We start from the raw sequence: 17,606 nt of genomic DNA, 5'->3' as shown, positions 1-17,606 counted from the left end.
GGAAAGCCAAACTTGTAGACACAGATGTCCTCTTTCATTGGTTTAAAAGCTTGAGGCAATCTTTTTAGGGTGTCAGGAAATGAGTGATGATGTATCCTTGGGAGTAGAACAAAAACCTATAAGATCAGCTGAAGTTCTGGCTCCTACCCCAGAGCACTTCTTGGATCACTGTTTATGTAGTTCAACACAGTTAACGCTCAGCTGACGAGTCAACGACTCGTGCAGCGGTGCATTTCTGATCGTCTCGTGTTCCAACCAGGTGTCAACAAGACAATACAGGCCTGTTTTCACTGCTGCATTGCATGCAGCTTATAACTTCGACATATTGACCCACTTTAACTGGCTGAGGCCTGTGTTTTTGCAGCCACTATTTCATTGTTAAATTGACAGAATATTGGCACAAAAGTGTTTGCTAAAGCAGAACAAGTGTTTTACAACGCCCTCTAATGTTTAGAGAGGTTGCCAGAATAATGTAATGTCTATTTTCTTTTCTGTAGAACCTTAAACACAATGGATAACATTAATAAAAGTACAGGGGTGCGTGGGTTGAAGACTTGTCATAGCTGTGATTATTGTCGCATTATCACATATGCAAAGATTTATCTCATGGCTATGCATTGAAATATTTTCTGTTCTCTCTACTGTAATCCATTGTCACAAACTAATGTAATGTATTCCAAGCATTCACATGCCTTTCTCTAGATGTAAGAGAAGTAGAACTCATAATAAACACCTTGATGTAATTGTGCTTCGTTCCCTAACCCCTCTCTGGGTTCAGTGTTACAGCTGGCAGCTTGTTCCTAAGTAGCAGGTAATCCTCCAGTGCCACTTTGACTGTATCAGTCTCCTCTGTCACTTACCAGGGGTGGATATCGAGGCAGCCCGGAAAGAGGAGGAGCGGGTCATGCTGAGGGACGCTCGGCAGTGGCTCAACAGCGGCCAGATCCAAGACGTTCGGCACGCCAAGTCCGGAGGAACGTCACTCCATGTAGCTGCTGCGAAGGGATACGCCGAGGTTTTAAAGTAAGCAGCCTACTACCTGTGAAATCGAGACCACTGAGTGTAAACATGATGTCTTTCCCGTTGTTATGTAAAGCCTTTCCTGTATGTTACCTTTTATATAAATACTATTAATAGTCAAGACAGTGGTGAGGCCTTTTCTTTGCTAATGCCAAACATATCTTGGTCTCTGCATCTTGTCAATGCGTTGTTCCGAGACTGTCACTGTGGGCTGTTAATGCGGCTACACAGCTCGAGGAAAGGAACTGCAGCCGGCTGTCCATCTGGTCTGGGAAGCCAGCCAGCACACTCTACTGCCATAGATAGCTCTAAGAAATCTGATGGTTAGCGTGACTACCATATACAAGACGGGGATCTAAATGTTTTCCCCTTCATGGCAGAATTATGGGCTGAAATATTAGTTTTTAGAATGTGCCAACCTCATCCTGCTCTTGCTGAGGGATGACAAAGATTTTCAGATTATGTGTCCATGTGTTTCTCTGTATCTCATAAATCTGACCTGGGGTTACAATGCTGAGGCACTTTTAAAAGCCTGGACCCTGGCAGCACCTTGAAAGATTAGTTTACAGAATCAAATCTGAGAAAACCAGATTTGCTAATTCTAAGGAAAACTGTTTGTGTTTCTCCTCCCTCTCTTTCATCGTGCAGGCTTTTAATCCAAGCAGGGTATGATGTAAATATTAAGGACTATGATGGCTGGACCCCTCTACATGCAGCAGCACACTGGGGCAAAGAGGAGGCATGTAGGATACTGGTGGAGAATCTATGTGACATGGACCTCATTAATAAAATGGTGAGTAACTGGAATGGTCATGAGTCCTGTCATTAAGTGCTGTGCAATCCGTGTTTTAGATAACTTTTATTTTATTTCTTTCCCTCAGGGCCAGACAGCTTTGGATGTAGCAGACGAAGATGTTCTGGGATACTTAGAAGAACTACAAAAGAAACAAAAGCTGGTGAGTCAATGTGGCTGCTAATTGTTGTAAAGGTGGATACATGAGAATGAGTTCTGTAAAAAAAAAAATATATATATTGTGGAAGCCTTAGATTGAGTGAGATTGTGTGTCCAAGATTGTGTGCCTTGTCTTTTCCCCCATAAGAATTTCTTATTTTTGTTTTCTATATTCCAGCTGATGAGTGTCGAGAAAGATGTTAAGAAATCTCCTTTGATTGAAACGACAACCACCGGGGATAACAACCAATCACTGAAACCGCTCAAGAGGTAAATAGCTTGATGGTGGAAAAATAATCAGCGGAAACTGTTTACTGAATTAGGTTTTAGGATTAATAAGCCACCTATAGTACAGGCACAAAAACATCTAACTTCATCTTTGACTTGTATTCTGTTCAGAATACTCCACTGATGCTGTAGTTCTGTACTGATGGTGTTAAATTTGTGTGTTGCAGCAAAGAAACACTGCTTCTGGAGCCAGAAAAGAGCGCCCCACGCATTGACACCTTAGAACCTGAGAAGGTGGATGAAGAAGAGGAGGGGAAGAAGGACGAATCAAGCTGCTCCAGTGAGGAAGAGGATGACGAAGATTCAGAGTCAGAGACTGAAGCAGGTATTGCGTATGTGTGTGACTTATTTTAGACTTGTTTGTGTAGTGTCGGTAAATCAGGTCTGAATCCCAAGCATTTACTGGTTAATTCAGTCGGTTCTGTGCCTTTTTGCCAAACTATGTTCAAAAAGAGGCAAATTTAGTGGTCAAACGTCACTACATACATCTTTATATTCTTCACTGAGAATGTTTTTTTACTTTTTCTAACACATTTTCCATAATTGTTTTCATTATTTGTTGTTTGTTGACTCAAACAACTCTCACACTTTCTCCTTTTTAACCCCTCCAGACAAGAGCAAGCCTTCAGCATCGGTGAGCAACAGCACAACGCCCCCCCCTACCAGCATCACCGTGTCATCTCCAGCTAGCCCAACCAACCAGGTGACACCCCCCACTTCACCGGTTAAGAAGGTACGACCTGGTGAACAAGTATTTATCATCCTACCCTGCGCAGAAAAAATTGGCAGTTGATTGGTTTTTAAAGGCCTTGGAAATTAATTGCTGCAGCACAGCCATGATGCAATCATGTCACTCTTCTACCCTCTAATCACCAGGTAGTGACTGCGCCTCTGTTCCTTGAAGCCAATGCAACCTTATTCTACTGAGACCTGTTGGTGCTTTATTATGTACACAAATCAGAAAAATTCACCATCTATTTAGTTTTTCTCCCCCATGACTACAAACCTAATTTCACAGCCGGCTGAAGATACTGAGGGTGTACATAAATGAGTTTGCGGTTCATACTCCAGGCCATCACAGAAATAGTCGTCCCTGGTTGTGTTTTGCTCTTCATGTGGCAGCACAATGAGCACACAAAGCTAACAAATGTCACAGAGGCCCTGAGAATGACGGTTACGACCAATTTTCTGCGGCATTTAACAAACATGGCAACAGGCTATACAGTACGGATGATTGGTGGCCGGTTCTGGATAATGTCAACAGTTTACAATATGACTGTTAGGATACCAGCAGATTACAGCAGTGGATTTGGTTGGTTAGGAATAAAACTAGGGCTTCCATGGCAGTGTTTTCCCACTTTTGAGTCTGCTGCCCTCTGCTGGCAAAATGAGGCCAAGCATTTAAAGAAAGTGAACCTGCTCAGTTTTTCCAAGGGCATGTCTGCGTCCGCCAGTACACTGGTTTAAGCAAATACTTACGAGAGGTATTTTCAAGTGTTTTGTGTGGCCAGAGATGAAATGGGATGAATTTAGACCTGAAAATGAAATCCCTTAAGTCCCACATATCAGACTCCATCTACAGACTGCATCACACTCCTGAATGCAGCCTAAATAGAAGGGTATCTTTACCTTGTCCTATCACTTTCTCAATTTTCACCCATTAGTTGATGTCCTGTAATCAGTGGCCACCTATCCAAGACTGTCTGAATGTTGTTTCTTTTTTTCCCTGCTTCTTTTCTTTGCAATGATCTTCTTGTTCCAGTCCTTCTTTGAAGCCTAGCGCTCACACATCACAATGTCTTCTGTCTAACAAGAGTGAGCAAAACATTAACAACGTCCAGTTTTGACACTACCAAAATGTTTGTTGGATCTGTCACTTTTTCCAACTGAGAACAACAATGGTAGTCCCCCCCCCCCCCCCCCCCCCGGTTTGGCAGTAAGCATTGTGTGGTGTGACTAGGCCTTAAAAAAAACAATCTGTCCCTGCCATAAAGTGTGTTTCTTTTGCTGCAGCTTCTGTCTTATTCTGGCCTTTTCTCTGTCTCAACCTCTCTTCCCTCCCTCCCTCTCTCTCTCTGCGTGTTTCTCATCCTGGGCTCTTGTCTTGGTTGGCTTTAGTTTGATTATATTACTCCCCTCATGCCTGTGGCGGAGCCAGGCTGTCCTGCATTGTGGCGTCAAGGCTTGCGCAAAACTGGCATTTCTCTAGTGCCCAAAAAACCTATGGTGAGGCATTGGTGTGCACCAGAGTTGTTCTCTCATCCTACATGCACCTGTGCACTGACAAAGTACCTAACACCCCCCTAACCAGTCTGGCCTGATCCAGGTGATGCTGATTGAACCTTCCTATCGCTGACTTTCACTCATCAACCCAACATGGTGTTGTTTTCACTTGTAATCAACAAATGCACCGTCCTGATCGTGCTTTCACCGTGTGTCTGTGTGGCTTCTGTGTTTTGTTTAGCTGCTTGTCATCTTTTGATGGTTCGTTTTAAAAATGTGGCCAGACCTGAAAACTTTCAATCAGACCTGAAAGTCCCAACAGGTTTACAAGAGTACAAGAGCATTACATAATTGTCATATTTTAAGAATATCTTTTACTCTGGAATGATTTTCAAAGTCCAGTAGTAGTAGTAGTAGTAGTAGTAGTAGATGTGGATGTGATAGTACCTCTTAATTGGCATGCTCTTCTTTTAAAAATGTCCTTTCAATGGTCTCATCATTTAAACTTAAACAACTGCAGCCTCTGGAGATTAATCCAAACTGTTTTTGACCGTTTTTCTGACCTAAATGACTTTTGTGTTACTCACCAAGATGACTAAAAAAAAAATCTCATTTAACATCCTTATACTTTTAAATGGTTAATTTTGTACACTAAACCGCTGCCCCCTCCTCCCTCCCAGGCCATTCAGCCTGCTGGAAAGGTCTCAACTAAAGTGGAGGAGGATAGGAAGGACGAGTCTCCAGCGTCGTGGCGGCTGGGTTTGAGGAAGACGGGCAGCTACGGGGCGCTAGCGGAGATCACCGCCACCAAGGAGGCTCAGAAGGAGAAAGACACGACTGGGGTGATGCGCTCAGCCTCGAGCCCTCGCCTGTCCTCCTCCCTGGACAATAAAGACAAAGAGAAGGTCAACAGTCACATAGTCACATCCTTTATTTTTTCAGTTATGTGGTATGTCTCTAAGAAGACTGGATCACCAGGATGTCCTGAGAGATATTCACATACCCAGTTAGTCAAAGACATTCAATCCTTACTGCATATCTTTATGCAAATGTTGAGACAGGGCTTTAAAATATACAACTATAGAATATAAAGATATAGCATTTAGTCAATTTGAAAAGGAAGAAATCATTTATACTTGACTGCTGTGCTTTTATAAGAGTTCAATTAGGACTGAAATGCCATTTTAGATGGTTTAATAGTAAATAAAGTTTGTAACTGTAAGTTTGTGACTCTTCCTTAAATGGTCACTAATTGGGTCGTGTTTGTTCTTCTGTCTACAGGAAAAAGATAAAGGGACCCGGCTTGCCTATGTGGCCCCCACTATCCCCAAGAGACTGGCCAGTACTTCAGACATTGACGAGAAGGAAAACAGGTGAAGCGATGGAGCCAAGTGGCTCTGTGCGAACATGCATTGGCGTTAGTGGCTCCTGCTGCCCACTGCTGTGTGTTGCAGGCAAAAGGCCTCAATGCTCTGCATGGTGTGTGTGGCTCTAAGAAACTGCCTTTGGTTAGCTTGTTATGTTGCGCAGCAATGGACTTCGAAATTACTAGTAAAAGGGTGGATTTTGTAGTGGGTAGACTTAGGTTTAGTGGGGAAGGACCATCATTCTTATCAGCACATATCTAGTATCTATGTCCATATCTGTTTTGTGGAAGCTGGGGTACAATTGTAGCTTGTGGTTCCCCAGGGACTCTACTTCTCTGATACGTAGTGGCTCATACACCCGGCGACGCTGGGATGACGACCTGAAGAACAGCGAAGGAAGCGCCTCCACCAACCGAACCCCCAGCTACCAGCGCAGGTTAGCCTCTGCTGCGATATAAATCTCTGCCAAACTTCCATCCCTCATCTCATAATCAGATATCTGTTCCATCTGATCTGATGTGTTTATCCATTATGAGGTTGTAGCTGTGGAACTAAAGTCACTATGTAGACAGCATTGATAGTTGTTTATCAATCATCTACTGTACATTTCGCTTGGATTAGGTCATCAGAGATATGTACCTACATGCTTCCATGCACAGCAGCAGCTACTGAGAAAGCCATGCAAATCAACGCCTTTCTCTATCACTGCCACAGAGTCTGTTGCATGACTGTACCCGTCCTGTCAGGTTGTTGTGCCACTGAGTTTGCAATGCATTACTCAGACATTTTAACAAGGCTGTATACCCGTCTGACGCCCAGATAAATCAAATTTCCAGGCTTGTTCATGGCACAAAACCTAGACATGGACTTATGCTGCATGCATGTCATATGGGGAAAATACTAGATATAACCCTTCTTTTAAGAAATTACTATTTTAAGCAACTTGGGAACTGGTAGTGTTTTTTGTTTTTGAATTCTGACGTTATCAACCAAGACGTCCTTGAATCAAAAATTGGTAAGTGTAGGAATTTGAAGCAAATGTGTGTGCTGACTGGACAGGGCAACAGAAATCTATGAAAACCTTACTTTACGGCATCTCCAAACACGATTTAACTTGTGAACACTTGTTGCTTTCAATTGTCCAGTCAACAGCTGGCCCCATATGACATGAATGCACCAATAGTGTGCAAAGCTTAATAGTCTTAAATATGTATGTTTCTTTTACTGTATCTGTGTGTGTGTGTGTGTGTGCGCCTCCACCGCTAACATGCCTCTCTCGCCCACCCGCCTGCCAACACACCAGCACGTCCCATACGCTAGCACTAGGGCGGAGCGGCAGCACGCGGGACGTGCCAGCCAAGTCTTCGTCCACCTCCAGCTTGGACCCTAACACCTGTAATACTAAACCCTGGCAGCCACCCACCTCCCACTACCAGTCTTACAGCATTTACCGCAGGTACACCAGCCTCACCGGGGCACCACCGTCTCTACACCTACCTGTCTTCTCTGACCGCGTCTCTGCTCTGCTGAAGTGTCCACCATGCGTTTTGTGTTTCAAATGAATATTGGAAGAGATGGTTGTTTTTAACATTCAGAGCTAGCATCTGGATGAAGCCTGGTTTGTCCAAAATATTTCAATGATGTTCAGATTTAAATGCTTTCCAAACCCACCCAGTAATGAAGAAACTTCATGAGAAAACTTGTGCTGTTTCTTCAATCTTGGACAGATCATTTTAGATTTTTTAATGACTCGACGTAATGAAATACTGACTTCATTGAGTAATACTGTGACACTGCAGTACTATCAATGAAAGCTTAATTTTCACTGAAACTGCAGTATTTAAACTGCAGTCTCTTCCTGGAATAACCATGGGCTTTGCAAAATTGGTACATTCAGTTGTCTCACAAAGACACACATTGTTAGTTATTTTCCCCCCTAATCTCACAATGTTGATATATGATGCAAAAATATTTTAGCTCAAGACATCAATACTAATTATCTCAGTTAATAATCTGAGCTTCTAACTAAATTATTGCATCCAACATCATAGCCGTGATCTTACTGGTGTCTCTGCTGTGTTTATGTCTGACATTTTGTCCTCCAGCGGCTCTTTTGGCAGAAGACACGAGGACTCGGGTTCCTCGACCACCTCCTCCACGACCACCACCACCTCCTCATCTGTTACCTCGCCCACAGGCCATCGCGGCCTGCTCTCCAGCCTGGGCTCCTCCTCCACCCGCACTGGCTCCACCAGTCTCACCAGCAGGTACAGGAACGTGACTGCCGTCAGCCAGACCTGAAAATGAGATCCTGTACATCTGTGATACACAGCTTGTAGATATTCCTCTAGTTTTGTAACTCAGTGGCTTTTCTCAGAAAGCTTGTTTCACTTTTTCTGAAAAGTTGTTCCTGTGTTTTTATCCTTTTTATTGTCAGAGAAAGAGGTTTCTGCTATTTTACTGGATAGTAAAAAGCACCATGTCTTGTTAACAAAGCTATTACATAGATTATTGAATGCAAACTGTGTAATCATCAGACTTCATGTTCACTCAGTTGGCCTGAGGTTGTTTAAGCTTTTAAACAAGCTGCTTAAACCAGCGAGCAAATGTTACAAAAGTAAATAGTGAGGTAATCGACTGTGTCAAACAGATGTCTAGTTAACTAACACAACACACAATAATTTTCTAACATAAAATCAGTCTGAAATGATCAGCTGGTAGCCATGAAAATGCACAGAAATAAACCTTATAGTGTATTATATGTGGGTACAGGAATGCTACAGTATCTGACCTCCAAAATGTCTGCCAGCAGACATGTGGCTTCACTTAAAAGCCCTCCACAACCACAAAGTTCAGTTTTATAATAAAAGCAGTTGAAATGGAATCAGACAAAGCAGGCTTCTTTCTAAAACGCTGGTGTGTAAACAGGTACTGGTCAGAGGAGAGTGCAGAGAGGGAAAAGGAGAAGGAGAAGGAGTCTGCTGCGGTCATCCCCACTATAAACACTGGCTCTACTACGACCACCACATCTACCACTACCACCACCGCCATATCTACCACTACCACCACCACTGGCACTGTCATTGGCTCTGAAAGACGCAGGTAACACACACACACACACACACACACACACACACACACACACACCTTTTTACCTACATAACTCATGCATACATGTGCCTTTATATGCAAATAAACCATTTATTTCTTGTCCCACATTGTGAATTAAACAATAACACATTATTGTTTAGTTATGCACATTAATTGAGTAGTTTCCCTGTCGAGATTTGTTTTGCAGATGCTGGACTGTTGTAAGATAGGGGAATTGCCATCATATGGTTACTAGCCTTAGATATGATGGATAGCATGCATTTTGTTTGATTACAAACACTTTGAAGTTCAGATTTTGTTTAGTTGAAGATGTCAATTTTGGTTTACCAGAGACTTTCAGCGTCTCATGGCCTTGTGTTTTTTTTTTTTATCTTGACATGAGTTAAAATCGCTGTGGATTCTGTATTTGTTTACTATATTTGTTTATGTATATTCATGACATTTTCAAGTTCAGATAGCTTGGATGTTGAACAAAGCATTTACTGTAAGCAGCTTCAAGAAAAATTAACCTTAGAATCCTCCGTCAGTCAAACAGTAATCCGGATGCATTTCCTCTGTTTGAGAACAGGGTGTGTGTGATCTTCAACTCTGTACACACAGTGTGGAGGGGGCGAGAGAGTTTGTCTGTGTCTGTCTCAGAGAGAGAGAGAGTGTCACAGAAAGCATGTGTTTGCGCGTGTGTGTTTGAGTGGGGTCGAGTGCGTGTCTTCCCGTTGCAGTGCTGAAATAAGCCACCTGTCATGGTGGGAGTGGAGTAGGGCTGTTTCACAAGCTGGACTGCTCCAGCGACTTCTCCTTATAAGGAAGGTGGGCAGAAGCTGCACATTTTCCTCAAGGCCAAAGCTCCACTCTGCACTGAATGAGTTCATACTTTTTGTGTGACCAACAGAGGCATGCTCCACACTGGGAGACAGTGCTAGAATAGCTCACTGTTTTATTTCCCCAAACTGTGTTGCCTGTTGAGCCTGATGCTGTTGCAGCAAAAGGTTCAACACAGAGATTTGAATCCTGTTATACCACAGAAACTTAAAGTAGGTTTACGGATAGTTTTAAAGCGTTATCTTAGGTGAATATACTGCTTCACAATATATCTTCATTACAATAAATCCTCTTCCACCAACATTTTTTACAGAGATAGCTGCTTCACATTCACATCATTCCACAACTGTCCACCTGGAGCTGTATAGTACAACAGCAGTCTTACTGTTGGAAAGTTTTGGCCACTGAGCAGCTCCTCCGATGGTGCTGTATGATTAATATCCTCACTCTGTAGTATTTATTGTGTGATCCACCTCGTGTAACCTTGAGTCACCATACTACCAAACACGACAGTGACGATTACCAGACGAAGAGATGTTAACTGAAAAACGTGTCTTGACAAGTTTCCCGTCCCAACAGTCATCTAATGCTTCTAGATTTTTGATCTTCTTGCCAGATAATTAACCTTACATGTGTTTGTTTGTGTTTGTCAGGTCATACCTGACGCCAGTGCGAGACGAGGAGTCAGAGTCCCAGAGGAAAGCTCGCTCCAGGCAGGCTCGACAGTCAAGGAGGTCCACCCAGGTTAGTTGACCTATATCACCTCTGATATGTCGACACTTACTTTATCCCACCAAAAAGTCACCATTTTTACAAAGTACCTCCAAGTAAAGTAAAATAAAATGTGACCTGTAGTTATGGTTTTATAGAAATGTTATATCCTGGTTGAGACACAGGTGATGAGACAGAATTCGAGCTTTTAACTGTACCAATGAGTTTCAAAATTAAAAATTAGACATTGTAAAGCGCCAATTAGACTATTGACTTGTTACTGCAAAGCTCGAGCTAATGTAAATAATAAGAATCTGGTTATAAAATAAAGCATTACTCTCTGCTTCCAGGGCGTGACTCTGACTGACCTGCAAGAGGCTGAGAAAACAATCGGCAGGAGTCGTCCCCCAAAGACCTGGGAGGAGGAGAAGGAGGAGAGAGAGAAGCAGGACAAGGAGAAGCAGCAGGAGGAGAAGAAGGAGATGGAGACCAAGGAAGACGATTACCGATCGAAGTATCGCAGCTTCGAGGAGGTACATTTCTGCTCCCATCTTTTGTCGATGGGTCACTGCATCTTCACCTTTTTAATCTACACCTTGAATATTTGACTACCCCCTCCTTTTTCTCTCTTCCAGCGCTACCGGCCTTCGTCTTCCTCCTCCGCCATTTCTACAATCAGCACAGCCTCCACCCCGTCCTACTCTAGCACCACATTGTCCTCCAGTTCCAGCTCCCTCAACAGGCCTAACAGTCTGACGGGGATCACCTCCTCCTACAGCCGTTCCTCCAGAGATACAGAAAAAGGTCAGTAACCTGTGTCATTCCCATCCGAAAGAGGTGCTCTGAAAAGTGCCCCCCCTATGTGTGAAGAAATGTATTCCCCCATCTCAAACCAAGAACAATTTGATTATTTGAGGCATGTTTTCTTTTTCAAAGAATAGGGGTGGTAACACTGCTAAAAAGCCAGCTTAACTATCGTGATGTTGTAACTGAAATAACTTAAATGGTATCTCCTCTGATATAAATCCATACACGCAGTCGGCACAGCGTGTGATTGCATGACTGCTAAATTCCACCTGATGCTGGTATCTTTCATTCTCATGGGCAAACTGCCACATGCTGATTAGGGGCATTGACACAGAAAGGGATTGGGTTGCCTTTTAGATTAAGTAGCTCTTCTCTTAACAAATAAATCCATGAAGCATCCCTGGGAAAATAGAAGCTTTAGTCTTTTCAACTGAAGGAAACACTGGCCGCTTTGTTCTCCCACGACCAAAGCTTCCCCCCCCCCCTTCTGAACTCAAGCCAAGTCAAGTTGTTGTCCTGATTGTGCTTTGTGTAGTCAAATCATTGCCTTGTTTAACCTGAACTTTTCCATTTGTTACTGTGAATTCTTGTTAGGATTACTGAGTGGGCATTCACACACTGTTTATGTCAAAATAATAAGGGTCAAGTTGTACAGGGGTCAAAAGCAGATGATTTGGAGATGTACAAAAGGAGCAGATGTTATAATTACACCGGGTCATTTTCACCACTTTCTGTGTTAAATACAAGTTGCACATGACTGCTTGTATTCTACTTTGATATAAGAGTTGCCGAAAGTACAAAATTGTACTAGATCTAAAATAGTGTTACAACATGACAAGCTGAAGAGGTGATTTTGTAGGTTTTCTTCACTTTATCTGGTCTTTTCGTTCGACATCATGGCAGCAATATGTAGTCAACGTTTTGTCGTTCTTCTCGGTGGACAGAAATGGACAAAAAGGAGGAGGAGAAGGAGGGAGAGGACAAGTCTCAGCCCCGCTCCATACGGGATCGCAGGCGGCCCCGCGAGAAGAGACGCTCCACTGGGGTCTCCTTCTGGACCCAAGATGTAAGAGACTTCTTTCGCCATCATAAGTATTCATAGCGGTCTTCTCGAGGTTCAGGAGTTTATAACACTTGCACGACCCTGAGTGTTCCTCTTTGATCATTTGGATAGAGCGCCGCAGGTCGTGTCTAACTCTCCTATCGGTGTTTTTCTTTTTCTTTTTTATTCCAGGGTGATGAAAATGACCCTGACCAGCAGTCCGACTCAGAGGAGGGCAGCACCAAGGGAGAGCCACAGGTAACGCAACACACACACACACACACACACACACACACACACACAGGGCAGAAAGTAGATAAAACTGACTTTTAAGCAGAAACCCTCCAGTCTGACAACCAAAACCAGGCTAGTCCAAGCAGTTTGATTCTTACCCTTCTGCATTAATTCTCTATTCTGGTCCTTCCTCATGTCTCATCCCGTGGCCAAGGCCAAGTCCAGTAGTCTTTGATATTCACTCCTCTGCCCTGTACAGCCATGATTTCCTCCCCTCCCACCTATCTTTCCTCCTTACCGTCTGCAGCCTTTGATTTTTTTATTGCCCCCACTCCCCACGGTTTCCTTCTTCTGGTGATTGGCTGTCTGGTTGCTGCGGTGACCTTGCAATCCAAAAGTAGTCTCAGTCATAGATCAGTGGGCTTTAAAAACATGCAGACATACAAAGGAAAGGAAGTCTGGGTCACTGGGTCAAAGCACACGTGAATAAGATGGCGGAGAGTTTTTCATATTTGAACTTTGGAGATGAGATTCAAGAGGAATGAAAGCTTTTTGTGCATATGAAGTCACTGTAACTGTTTCAACCAGTAATAAGCAAGATTAACATGTAAGAAATGGATTAATGGTCTTCCAGTCCCTAAATACAAATAAAAACTATATATATATAAGCTTTTAAATTATTTCAATTACAACACACAACACACATTCATACTGTCCGTGGAAGACGCAGCATAGGGCAGAAAGGGTAGTGTTGTGAAAACATTGCTGGCTGGATGAACTTCCTGTTTGAACGGGCGTGTCTTTTGCAGCATAACAGAGAGCAGACAGTAGTCGTTAACTTGAGTACAATCAGCAGAGAGATGAGAAGGGCATACACAGCTTCCAGCCATCACTTACAGTAGGACAGTATAAAGTGTGGGTGGAGCAGCGACAGAGCACTAAATAGGAAACAAGCAATTATCTCTGCATGAAGATGGAAAAGCATACAGGAAAAGCTTTTGAGTCTCTTCCTTTCCAGCTGGCATTCTCAATTAAAAGCACCAAAATGTTAAAAACAAAACTTTAACGATGTAGGTTTGTTAGAGAATATGTTTTTGATAGATTTCATTGCACAATATTGAACCTTGTTCAATAAAATCATCAAGACTCAGGTTGTAAAACTCAAAACATACAATAAGATCATCGCTTTGTTATTCATTATTGATTGTGGCTGTAATTCGCCTGTGTAATACATCTCCAGTCGTGAATTGAATGGTGCCAAGCTGTTAATCTGATCAGCTCAGCCCTCATGTTGATCGTTTTCCTTGGAGGCTTCAGGACTTCTTGACTCAGATTGTAGCATTGTTGTGTCACCGCCCTCTGTCCGCCTCAGGAAGCCGACTGCAATTTTAAAATAGCTGGAAGCCCGACCCTCCAAAGCCGACCTCCCTATCTGATGTCTGGCCCCGCTGCTGTCCCGCTGCACAGGCACAACGGGCCTGGAAACGCAGTAGGCGTCGAGGCACCGGCTGGCATGGCAGCTGTTTAGGAATAAGTGTGTATGTATTTGTATGTAGTGCAGAGAAGGTCAAGTGCAGATACATACAGAAAAGGGCTGTAGAATCTGAAAGTGGAGATTTAGTTTAAAATTAACAACATGTCCCATTTCATGTAGTTTCCTGACTATTCACAAGTGTAAGCAGTCCTCCAGTGTACACTGACTCAGACTGTGTTTTTCTCTTTTTGACATTCGCTCTCATTTTCTTGCTTTCTTACAGAGTGACAGATTGTCCAGGTATGTTTTACCCCCTTCATATTATGCTCTTTCTTATTATCTGTAAGACAATTAGACAATGAGATTTTAAATGAACACCTGTTACCACTATTGCAGGAATGAGAGCACTTCATCCTTAGATCGCAATGACACTCTTAGCCGTGGCTATGGTGAGAGTCGGAGGACATATTCGAGCCGACTGGATCGAGACGACACCACTGACTACAAGAAGGTATGTACTGTATATAAAACTCTATGTAGAGTATTTTATATCATCCCTATAATTTGACTGCCTAAAAAAAAAAGTACAGGTGAAACAGTAGAGAGTACCAACGTATAGAGCTGAGAGAAGTTTGGGTTTCCCTACTGACAAAAAAAAGGAATATATGGACAGCTCAATATTTTTGGTTTTAACCTATTAACCTTGGTTACACTTGCTGACTGTTGGATATGTTTGTCCCTCCCTTCAGCTCTACGAGCAGATCTTAGCTGAGAACGAGAAGTTGAAGGCCCAGTTACGTGACACAGACCTGGAGCTGGCAGACTTGAAGCTACAACTAGAGAAGGCCACACAGGTACACAGAGCTCACACTGCTGCGGCTGATCAGTATTGATAAGATAATTAGGACTCCTGATGAGTCTGTTAACTTCGTTTTATTTTCCCTTTGCAGAGGCAGGAACGCTATGCCGACCGATCACAGCTTGAGATGGAGAAAAGGGTAATGACAGAACTAGTTTAATCACTCACTCATCTTTGTTTAGTAACACCATGAACTTAACCGAAAAGATGTATAACTTTTCTCAAGTTTATCTCAAACCTCTCAAGAAGTTTAAACATGTTGATAACACTACCAATGGGTTTATGTCTGAAGGTAACAAGCAGGCCCCAATATCATCTGGGTGGTGGTATGCTCTTAACCTGAGTTTTTGTATCAGTCTACTCTCTGCTGCTGGCTGTCGTGTCACACATGCCCTTGTAGCCGGGGTCAAAGGGACTTCCTCCCTCCTTGCCACCCAGAACACTGCCACCTTCTCTCTCACCTGTTTTTGAACCTCAGATGCAGCGTGTGGTCACCTCTTCTCAAGACTGCTTATTTTGTTATTTTTGTGTGTGTGTGTGAAAGTGTGTTTATCTCAGTTTATGCCAGAAGTAGAACAATTGTAGACTGTTTAGATTGCTGTTGAAAGAACCTGTGCATGTGTGTGTGATTTCATGGTTTGTGTCACTCATTCAGTAATAATGCTGGCGTCTTCAGCTGCAGCTTCATGAAACCCTGGATTTGTAAAAGTTATTTTTCAAGCCACATTTAAGACCATCCTCCATTCCATGTGTCATTTGTCCTCACAACCTTTTTACAATATAATGATGTCCTTTTTTTCTTAAAAAAAAAAGACATTCAGACCCTCCTGTCCATGAGCCATGTCATTAACTTATCATCCAACACAACCTCTAAACATCTACATCCTCGTTTCTCATTCCTGCCTTTGGACGTCCTCACATGTAAATGATGTATACATCACTGTAAGTCTGAACTGGCCGTTGCTTGCAGACGCCTCACAAGACATGCGTGTGTTCAAGTGTGTGCTAGCACTCCGCCCTCACCTTCTCCCACACCTTATTTCATGCAGTGTGTGTATGTGTGTGTGTGTGTGTGTGTAGAGCCTGCACTAAAGTGTGTTTTCTGCTAATGGTCTCTATGAAATATGAGTTCTGAGTTAACCTGCTTTGCTCCCCCCCCCCCTGTAGGAAAGAAGAGCTCTAGAAAGGAAGATTTCTGAGATGGAGGAGGAACTTAAGGTACCAGCACACACAGTCACACACATAGACGGTGTATTATATTTTTCTGTTCGTCCATTAATGGAGGATCACAGCTAGTGTGTAGGTGGTACTCGTGAGTTCCAACATAGTGCTAACAGCTGTCACTTCAGTTTATGAGTGTCCCTTTATATATAAATCTGGGTCACTTCCCTTTTTTTTGGTTTGATAGGAGTGAGTTAGGCGAGTCATCTCATATCCCACAATGCTGAAAAGATAACTGGGTTTATTACAACTTTGGTCTTATTTTCATGGATTTGCCATCAGTTATGATAATTGATATTATCACCATTAGGAATGATGGACTAAACTACAAAAACAGGACCCATGATCCTTGAAATACGCATGTGTGTACATCATGTCATTAATACAGGGCAAATATGATATGATTGATAAAGAGAATATAGCTGCCACAGCCATCAAATGCATCATTTGGTGTTTCCAACTGAAGGAACCAAAAACACCATATTGGCCCAAATATAAGACGGCCGCTCCCCCGGTTCAGACTGGTCCTGTTGAGAAAGTAACCCCCAAGATACTACTTCATCTGCCTTTTCTCTAAAACATGAAATACTTGATGATGTCTATCAGTCTCATACTCGCACACTCTCCTGTTTTCTGATGACACCTGTAATTCTTGGCTGCTTGAAAGATTATTTGGTCAATTTTTTGACCATTTAGAGACGTCTGGGGGGAGACGAGAAGTTAAACTGGCCTAACTAAATACTTCAAGGGCTGTGAAACTCTAAAAGACACCATAAACTGACTGTAAGAAACCCACTAGACTAACAACATTAACCCCTGAGGGGGTCTTCAAAAATAGTGTCTGTCTAAAGTTGTGAATATGTAAATGTCAAGTCCTCAAATGCAACACAACATCCAGAAATAAACCGTTTTCCTTTCTGCCTGATTCGGTACGTCACCTCTGGCCTCATGTTAGACTCCATGTATAACAGCTAAATGAGCACACGTGCATCTCGTATTCTGCTCGGGGCACATCTCAGGTCAGCTGTTGTAATCTATGTTGACATAACATTTAAGCTCTTCTATTGAGCCAATTAAATGTCCCTTTTCTTGAAAAACTGATTTGAGGAGGAGGAGAGAGGTTCCATCGCTGTGATAACAAAGTGTGTTTATTTTTAGGTGGTAGACAGCTGGCTGATCTTATCAGTGTCACTTTTCCATTCTATCTACAAGCATCATGCTGAACCGGAAAGCTCTTAATCATTCCTTCGGTTTCCAAAATCTGTCCCCATTTTCTAACAATCTTCCTTTTCTGTTTTCCCTTTTTCTTTCTCTCGACCCCTCTTCTCTATTAATTTATACTGTCCTGTCTTTCATTAATCCTTTTCTCTCCTAATTTATTTCTTGAAACACATTCCTCTTTTTCTTGTTCTCTCTCCCTCTCTCTCTCTCTCTTTGTTCTCCTGTGTTGTGGTTGTTGTTTTCCCCCCCTGCAGAAC

The 17,606-nt window shown here is 42.7% G+C and overlaps 1 protein-coding gene across 1 annotated transcript in view; it reads left to right on the top strand.

The window, feature by feature from the left end:
- Positions 1 to 17,606, top strand: part of ppp1r12a (protein phosphatase 1, regulatory subunit 12A) — a 47,663-nt gene that overhangs the window by 26,075 nt on the left and 3,982 nt on the right. Inside the window, exons 4-25 of the mRNA XM_070928612.1 lie at positions 864 to 1,023; positions 1,669 to 1,813; positions 1,902 to 1,976; positions 2,151 to 2,242; positions 2,428 to 2,585; positions 2,872 to 2,993; positions 5,164 to 5,388; positions 5,765 to 5,856; positions 6,173 to 6,286; positions 7,154 to 7,306; positions 7,956 to 8,066; positions 8,776 to 8,952; positions 10,434 to 10,524; positions 10,842 to 11,024; positions 11,127 to 11,295; positions 12,243 to 12,364; positions 12,533 to 12,598; positions 14,332 to 14,348; positions 14,445 to 14,559; positions 14,798 to 14,902; positions 14,999 to 15,046; positions 16,075 to 16,125. Coding sequence (XP_070784713.1) covers positions 864 to 1,023; positions 1,669 to 1,813; positions 1,902 to 1,976; positions 2,151 to 2,242; positions 2,428 to 2,585; positions 2,872 to 2,993; positions 5,164 to 5,388; positions 5,765 to 5,856; positions 6,173 to 6,286; positions 7,154 to 7,306; positions 7,956 to 8,066; positions 8,776 to 8,952; positions 10,434 to 10,524; positions 10,842 to 11,024; positions 11,127 to 11,295; positions 12,243 to 12,364; positions 12,533 to 12,598; positions 14,332 to 14,348; positions 14,445 to 14,559; positions 14,798 to 14,902; positions 14,999 to 15,046; positions 16,075 to 16,125 — 2,591 coding nt within the window. The remainder of the gene's footprint in view (positions 1 to 863; positions 1,024 to 1,668; positions 1,814 to 1,901; positions 1,977 to 2,150; positions 2,243 to 2,427; positions 2,586 to 2,871; positions 2,994 to 5,163; positions 5,389 to 5,764; positions 5,857 to 6,172; positions 6,287 to 7,153; positions 7,307 to 7,955; positions 8,067 to 8,775; positions 8,953 to 10,433; positions 10,525 to 10,841; positions 11,025 to 11,126; positions 11,296 to 12,242; positions 12,365 to 12,532; positions 12,599 to 14,331; positions 14,349 to 14,444; positions 14,560 to 14,797; positions 14,903 to 14,998; positions 15,047 to 16,074; positions 16,126 to 17,606) is intronic.

This window comes from Enoplosus armatus, chromosome 22 (assembly GCF_043641665.1).
Source record: "Enoplosus armatus isolate fEnoArm2 chromosome 22, fEnoArm2.hap1, whole genome shotgun sequence".
NCBI lineage: Eukaryota > Metazoa > Chordata > Actinopteri > Centrarchiformes > Enoplosidae > Enoplosus > Enoplosus armatus.
Note: the sequence above shows the minus strand (reverse complement) of the source record. Positions and strands in the feature narration are given on the sequence as shown.